This window comes from Pelmatolapia mariae, linkage group LG23, assembly GCF_036321145.2.
Source record: "Pelmatolapia mariae isolate MD_Pm_ZW linkage group LG23, Pm_UMD_F_2, whole genome shotgun sequence".
Taxonomy (NCBI): Eukaryota; Metazoa; Chordata; class Actinopteri; order Cichliformes; family Cichlidae; genus Pelmatolapia; species Pelmatolapia mariae.
In genome coordinates, this window is record NC_086246.1 from 21,258,880 (window position 1) to 21,266,984 (window position 8,105).

The 8,105-nt window shown below is 39.0% G+C and overlaps 1 protein-coding gene across 1 annotated transcript; it reads left to right on the top strand.

The window, feature by feature from the left end:
* Positions 1-6,263: 6,263 nt before the first annotated feature.
* n6amt1 (N-6 adenine-specific DNA methyltransferase 1) lies at positions 6,264-7,489 on the top strand. The gene is made up of 6 exons (XM_063466641.1): positions 6,264-6,566; positions 6,646-6,732; positions 6,821-6,911; positions 6,982-7,065; positions 7,155-7,296; positions 7,373-7,489. The coding sequence occupies exons 1-6, from the start codon at positions 6,430-6,432 to the stop codon at positions 7,486-7,488; spliced, it is 657 nt and encodes a 218-aa protein (XP_063322711.1). The 5' UTR covers positions 6,264-6,429; the 3' UTR covers position 7,489.
* Positions 7,490-8,105: the final 616 nt, after the last annotated feature.

Genomic DNA, 8,105 nt, shown 5'->3' on the forward strand with positions numbered 1-8,105 from the left:
GCAAAAATGCTCTAAAAGTTTAACAGGGACCTTCATCATTGTCTTAGAAGTTTAGTTTTAAACACTAATGGGTTATTAAAGCCCTTTAATGTTTCACTTAACCATCTGAAAAGACATAGTTATGAACAGGATATAGGAAGCACTTCAAAGTACACTTGTTATCATGCTTGCCAGGACTTAAAAGCAAATATTGACATCATTGCTTCTGAAGCCACTATTACTACGTCTTTTTGAGCAGATTGAACTAATGAGTGTTAATTAGTGACTTCGACAGAATTTTATTACCAGACCAGTGGCTAGCTTCTCATTTACTGTAAAGATGGCAGAGTGGGCTCAGGCTTTTCATCCAGCTATATGTCAGATGGTGTTTTTAGTAATGTGAAGTTACTACTCACTGAAGAACAGTGTGAGACTGCACGCTTAGATCCTATATTATTTCAACAATCATGCACTGAATGAAAACGATTTCCGTCTGAGACCTCCTTCTACACAATCAAGAGCGCAGCAGCCAAAACTGGCACACAGTTACATCTTAGGCCTCTGGTGGTTCTTATCTATATCACATATTGCCAAGCAACCACCTACTGACCAAAATGATCCATTTGTCACTCTTATGCACTTATAACACCTTTGTACTTGTATGTCTATATGCCTGTACATGTAGTATGATGTCATCACGTTACATACCTAACAACAGACTAAAGCAATATTTACAGTTGTGGCCAAAATTATTAGCTCTCCAGGAATTATGAAACATTTTCCTAAACTTCTTCTCAATGTTTGCAGCATTGATGAAACTTGATATAATCAAACATTCACCAGTGCTATTTAGTAGCTTTTTGTACATTTTGCAGTGGAAAATACATTTTTCGGTTTGCCTTATATTAAATACAGTAAAAAATGGTGTGGTTTAAAATATTAGCCCCATGTGAATGTTTGCTTTCAAAACACACCTACAGTAATTAACCAGTCTGCTTTGAAACCACACCTCTGCAGTCAATTGGCTTCCTAACACCATTCAATAAGCATAAAAAGACTCCAAGGAATAAGGCACTTGAACACATGAGAGGGACTACTGTTACAAATCATGCCAAAGACAAACGAAATCAGTCTTGAGCTCAGAAAGAAGATAGTGCAGGCTCATGATAAGGGGGAAGACTGCCATTTTCAAGCGATTCACAGTGTCTAGAACCGCTGTACGTTGCATCATTGCCAAGTACAAGGAGACAAATTCTGTAAGAAACATACCTAGCCTTGGCCATAAGTGCAAGATTTCAAGAGCTCTGGAGAGGAAAATAGTCAGAGATGCCAGCAAGGAACCCTGGACATCTGTCAAGACAATTGTTGCTGACCTGGCCTCTTCTGGAGTTGATGTTTCAAGGAACCCAGTTGTGAGGGCTCTTCATCATGGTGGGCTTCAGGTCCATTGTCCCAGAAGAACCCCTTTACTCAAATAGCGGCACATCACAGCCCGACTGAGGTTTGCCCGTGAACATTTGAAAGGTAAAGATGAGTTTTGGAAGTCTGTGTTTTGGTCTGATAAGACTAAACTGGAACTGTTTGGGCACATGGATGTTGCTTATGTTTGGCGAATAAAGGGACAGGCCTTCAACCCTAGGAACACAGTTCCCACAGTTAAACATGGTTTGGGGCTATTTTGCAGCCTCAGGCACAGGGAGCCTTGTTCGGGTGGATGCCATCATGAAAAAAGAAAATTATGTTGACATTTTGAGGGGGGATATGCAAAAATCTTCTCGTAGTCTAGGCTTAGGTCATTGCTGGGTCTTCGAACAAGACAATGACCCAAAGCATACATTGAAATTAGTCCAACAGTTCCTCAAGGATACCAAAACCAAGATCCTGGAGTGGCCCGCACAGAGCCCAGACCTCAGTCCTATTGAAAATTTGTGGCAAGTGCTCAAAGTGAATGTCCATGATCGGAAACCGTGCAATTTAGACCAGCTAGAAAGATTTGCAATGGAGGAATGGGCCAAAATCCCCCAGGAGACCTGTGCCAACCTAGGAAAGACCTACTCAAAGAGATTGTTGTCGGTTGTGGTTCAGAAAGGGTACAGTATTGTCTATTATTGGCCATAGGGATAATAATTTTGGATGTCTCATTTTTGCCCTTTCTTGTTTCAACTCGGTTTATCAATAAAATATCCTAATTAAACTTAGTGGACATTGTTATCTTGGAAACAGATACACTATAAAAACAAACACTTGTTGTTAATGGTCATTTTTATATTGAAATCAAGAGTGTTGTCTAATTTCACAAGGGCTAATAATTTTAGCCTAAACTGTATAAAGTACAGCAGGACAAGTATTGCCAGGGACTTTAATACAACCCCATATTTGTCTTCTATTTATGCAAAAAAAAAAAATAACATCTGTGATTGGCCCTCTTTTGATTTTATAGTTGTTTTGTGTATTTGTCAGACTTAGAAGTTTCAGATCATCATACAAATTTATATTATTTATATTAAAATAATTTTTATATTAAAATAAGATAATCCAGAATTAATACAAGTTCAGCAATTTTGGCAGCTACTAAATACACACAAATGATTATAACTAGGGCTGTCAACGTTAATGCGTTAACGTGGATTAATCAGTCATCACTATTAATGCAATTACATTTTTTAATGCAATTAACGTATCTGGAACTCAAAATCCCTGAAATGTCTCTTTCAACGCATTTTGGGCAGTTTGTCCAAAGTTTGTCCATTCTGCGCTCCAGATGGATTAAATGCATTAAAAAATTTTTTAATCATGTTAATCGTGATGACACGTTAACGCATTAACGTTGACAGCCCTAATTATTACTGATCACCTTTTTTCAATTTCACTAGTCACACTCAGGCCTGGTAACTGCCAAACTTGCTCAATCAAGAAATCACTTAAATAGAGCCTGTATGACAAAGTGAATTAGGCTAACAGATCTCAAAAAGCAACACACCATGCACAATCTAAATATACAGCTGAGAAACTAAGTCATTGACATCTATAATTCTGGAAATGTTTACAAAGCCATTTCTAAAGCTTTGGGACTCTGGTGAACTACAGTGAGAGTAATTATACAGAAATGTAGAAAACTTGGAACAGTGGTGAAGCTTCCCAGGAGTGACTGGCCCACGAAAATTACTCCAATAAACGACTTATCCCTGAGGCCACAAAAAAAAAAAAAAAAACAGAACAAAATCTACAGAACCACAGGCCTCAGTTGCCTCTCACTTAATGTCAGAGTTTAGAAAGAGACTGGACAAAAATGACATCCATTAAGGAGTTCAAGGAAAAAACCACTGCTGACAAAAAACAAACAAAAAAATTTTGATGATCCCCAGGACTTTTGGGAAAATCTTCTGTAGACTGATGAGACTTAGTCTCGTCACTTTTTGGAGTGTTTGAGTCCCGTTGCATGTGACATAAAACTAAATTCAGATTGAGATGCTGAGGCATGACCTTAAATAGGCAGTTCATGCTGGAAAACCCTGCAATGTGTCTGAGTTACAACAATTCTGCAAAGAAGAGTGGACCAAAATTCCTCCACAGCTATGTGAAAGACTCATTGCCAGTTATCACAAATGCTTGATTATAGTTTTTGCTGCCCAGGTTGGCCCAAACAATTTTTAGGTTTAGAGGACAATTACTTTTCACACACGGCCATGGAGGTTTGGACAACTGTCTTCCCTTAATAAATGAAACTTATTAAATTTAAAAACTGCATTTTTTATTTACTTGGATTATCTTTGTGTAAAATTAAAATAAGTTTGATGATCTAATACTGGCTAATAAATGTTGAGAGACTGAGTTGGATTTCAACAGATTTATCACAGTAGTTAGCACCATGACTGACACTTCTGTAGAAATGGATGACATTGGATTTAGCATTCACCTTCAGGATAATTTTGAAATGGTTTCATACAGGAATTATCCCATATCCACATGGCTAATACATGGTGCATAGGGAAGGGGAACATTGACAGTGCTTTTACCTTGTCATGTTTCAAGGAAGACATGAAGCTGGAGGGGAGGCGCAGTGAAGACGTGTAACAGGAACACTAAAACAACAAATTATGGCAACCAAACAGGTCATAGTATTATACTGGAAAGCTTGTATTCGATACAGAGCAGTAAAATAAACTGTTGTAAATGTCACTAGGCACACTGTAAACAGATGGCAAGTCTAGCTGCTAAGGTTTTACTGTAATCTAACAATGACATTTATTGCAGTGCTAAAAAAAAAACCCACCAACTGTGCAGGATTATGGTTGGTGAGGGATTTTAAGCACGTTTTTCTCCACAGTATGATTAGAAGCGGGTATTACATGTAAAGTCTGCACAGACCATCCAAACTTTCTGACTGTTTAAACAGGTGATCACAAAAAAAATGTTTACCAGTCCTTTTGTGTTGTGTTGCATCATAACAGTATATTTGTTTTAACACCTCAGATTGGCCCAGTGCCTCAGTGGCAAAGGAGTGCTACCTAACAGAGTCATGATGAAACAAGCAAGCTCGCTAATGAGACGCACCTCACTGGTATTAACCACGGAAGGCAGTTGTTTTGCTGATGGTTGAGAAGCTATAATTTGATCTCAAAGGTATTATTATTTGTGTGTATTAGTTTAATGAGTTTGCTGAATGTTTTGGGGGATTAGGTGATGGAGGGGTCTGGGGGCCAAGTGAAGGTACTGTTGTAGTCTGTTACAAATTACAAACCCAATTCCGAAAAACACTCACATTTCCTTAATAGAACATAGAAAAAAAAAATTTTGAATTCTGTGGCAGCAACATACTTCAAAACATTGAGATTAGGGGAAGGGGAAACAAAAGGTTGGAAAAGTAAATTTTACTAAGAGCAAACAGATGGACGAACATTTTCTAATCAGATTGATTAATAGGCAACTGAACAGTGACATGATTTGGTATAAAAGGAGCATTTTAGAGAGGCAGAATTTCTCAGACGTTGGGGTTCGTCAAGCTGCAGTAAATGTTTCTAATATGTGAAATTGTGAGGACTTTGAATAATTCATTTCCTACAGACCATAATTTAATCAAAAGATTGAGAAAATTTGGAGAAATCTCTGTGCGCAACGGATGAAGCCAAAGATCAGTACTGTATGCTTGTGATCTTTTGGCCTTCAGGCAACAAACTAAATGATTTTGTGAACCTGGAAAAAGTAACTAAAATAAAACAAAAATATTGAGTAAATATCTTTAGTTTTAGTATTTGTTAGTTTGGTAAAAACAAAGCTAAAAAACAATTTGCCTGATTTGGGATGAGTGTTTATTGAGACTGATAACTATCTCCGGGGCGATCGTGGCTCAAGAGTTGGCAGTTCGTCTTATAATAGGAAGGTTGCCGGTTCGAGCCCCGGCTCCGACAGTCTTGGTTGTTGTGTCCTTGGGCAAAACACTTCACCTGTTGCCCACTACTGGTGGTGGTCAGAGGCGCCAGTGTCTGACAGCCTTGCCTCTGTCAGTGGGCCCCAGGGCAGCTGTGGCTACAATGTGGCTTGCCAACACCAATGGGTGGATGACTGAATGTGGTGTACAGCACTATACAAATACAGGCATTTACTGAGCTGATTGAGTCAGCTGCTTTCAAAATTTTATTTTAATACCTGTACTAATTTTCCTGTTTCCTTGTCTCTGATATATGCCCTCCGTAACATAATTATAAAGACTAAAACTAACACTGAAACTAATAAAAACTAAACTAAACATAATAAGAAAAATAAACTGAAATAAGAAAATCAGCTCTGGAAACTAACTGGAACTAAACTGAATTGAAACCAAAAACTCAAAATAAAATAATAAATACAAAAAAATGATAATAAGAAAAAACCAAAAGTATAACTCTCTACAGAATTTGTTTTTTGTACAAAGGGAAGGGTGACCATTTTAACAAAATGAAATTTTCATTTTATTCATTGATTTTATGTATTTATTTATTTGTTTAACTTTTTCAGACTAAAAGAAAACAATGATGTATTGCTGTCAAAATATTACACTGGCTTGTCAATAGATAGATTAATTTTAGTAGATTAAAAAAATGTAATATGCCTGTAAATAATTCCAAAATGCAAATAATCCTGTTTTGGGACTAAAAATGTTTCAAATAAGTAAAAAACAAAACAAAACAATACATTGTTTTAATGTTTTTTGTTGTATAAATTATTAAAACCACCTTTTGTTTTATGTTTATTTTGGTTAGGAGTGACGTCACCGTGACGTTGTTGTATACAAGGAAGTACAGCGAGAACGTGCTAGCTAGCGCTGTAGTCTCCGGGGCTGAGCTAGCTTTATTTTTAGCACGAGTTTGGGCATATTGTCCTCAAACATTAAACAGTAGTTCTGCCGACCTTGATTCCTTAGTGTGAGGCAGCAGATGGAGGAGTGGGTAGTTAGTGAGCTGTAGAGTGAGCATGAGTACGAGCTACCCCACGCCGCTTTATTCCCACGCTGGACGAGGAGACTTCCGAGAGGTTTACGAGCCGGCGGAGGACTCCTTCCTCCTGATTGATGCTCTGGAGAAAGATGCAGACCGGCTACAGCGGATGAGGTTAGCCATAGATCGAGTATTTTTTTCCAGTAGACACACATTTTTATCAGTCTTTTAACTGCCTCTTCATCGTTTTCAGCCCGTGTGTATGTTTGGAGGTGGGCAGTGGCTCAGGAGTGGTGTCTGCATTCCTGGCGTCGGTGGTGGGACCTTCGGCTTTATATATGTGAGCCTAGCAGCAATGTCCAGCCAATGGGACTTCCTGATGTAGAACATAGCATCCAGTGTCATGTACGCATGCATTTCTGTTTCAGTTGCACTGATGTGAATCCTGCAGCAGCACAATGCACAGCAGAGACTGCTTCCTGTAACAGGGTGTCCCTGCAGCCGGTGATCACAGACCTGGTAATATTCACCTCCTCTTATGGTTTGGGGTTTTCACAACCTGCATATCTGAATGTTGTTCCTCCTGCAGGCTGACTCTCTTCTCCCCCAGCTGTGTGGGAAAGTGGACATACTCCTCTTTAACCCTCCCTACGTGGTTACGCCTTCAGAAGAGGTGCCTCACACAGTTCAGCAGGCTTAATGAAGTTCAGGCATGTGCATTAACCTCCACAGTTACTCAGTGGGTTTTCTGATCTGTTTCAGGTGGGCAGCACAGGCATCGAGGCCGCCTGGGCTGGAGGGGAGAGAGGGCGAGAGGTGACCGACAGATTTCTGCCAGCTGTGGTGCAGCTGCTGTCCGATAAAGGGCTGTTTTACCTCATCACAATTGCCGAGAATGATCCAGGTTGGTTGACTTTATTGCAAATTATTCATTGTAAGGAATTGAAGCTTGAATGGTCTTTTTTTCCTTTTTTAACCAGAGGAGATCATCCGCCTACTGGGCCAAAGTGGCTTGAAGGGAGAGTCGTGTTTGTCTACGAGAGCAAGAAACGAGAGGCTGTCCGTCCTGCGTTTCCACAGGAAACAACAAACATGACCTCTTTGGACATGTTTGTCCAGGATGCATTTCTTTTAGCCCCTGAGGCAGAATTCAACAAGAGCAAATCATGGACAATTGGACAGCTGTTGAATCTCGGCAGGACAAACAGCATGGGAAAACTGTGCAAAGAATTGGATCAGTGAAAGGATATTTGTAATCCAAGCTAGCTACATGGAAGGACATTTGGGACTCTGGACAAAAAACAGCCACTATCAAAAATAAATGACTGAAATCCTTACAATGATTGTTTGCATTCAACCACAGTTTTTATTGTCAAGTCACCAATGACAACATTCAAAACCTCATAATCAAGAATTCAGATACTGTAACAAGAAGGCTCATCATGCTAAATCTGTTATTTAGTGAGTCCAGTGCAAATCTACAAGGTATAAGTGGAATGTAGTTAATGCAGTCATTTCTTATCTGGGTTTGTTCAAAAGCTTTAAGTGACCCTACATCACATGATGATGCATACAAAGGTCAGCTGAAGATTTTTAAAAAAGTAAACTTTTTTTCTACTCATCACTCTGCTGTGTTAGTGTCTCCATTTCTCTAAAACCAGTTTTGTGTAACGGAAGTAAACTGGAATTGCTGTAAACGGCACATTTTTATTT

What these genes read in the sequence shown, in the direction of transcription:
- n6amt1 (XM_063466641.1), top strand. Translation starts at nt 6,430, where the DNA reads ATGAGTACGAGCTACCCCACGCCGCTTTATTCCCACGCTGGACGAGGA. An exon ending in GACCGGCTACAGCGGATGAG is followed by an intron (nt 6,567 to 6,645) that starts GTTAGCCATAGA and finishes CATCGTTTTCAG; the next exon opens with CCCGTGTGTATGTTTGGAGG. An exon ending in TGGTTACGCCTTCAGAAGAG is followed by an intron (nt 7,066 to 7,154) that starts GTGCCTCACACA and finishes GATCTGTTTCAG; the next exon opens with GTGGGCAGCACAGGCATCGA.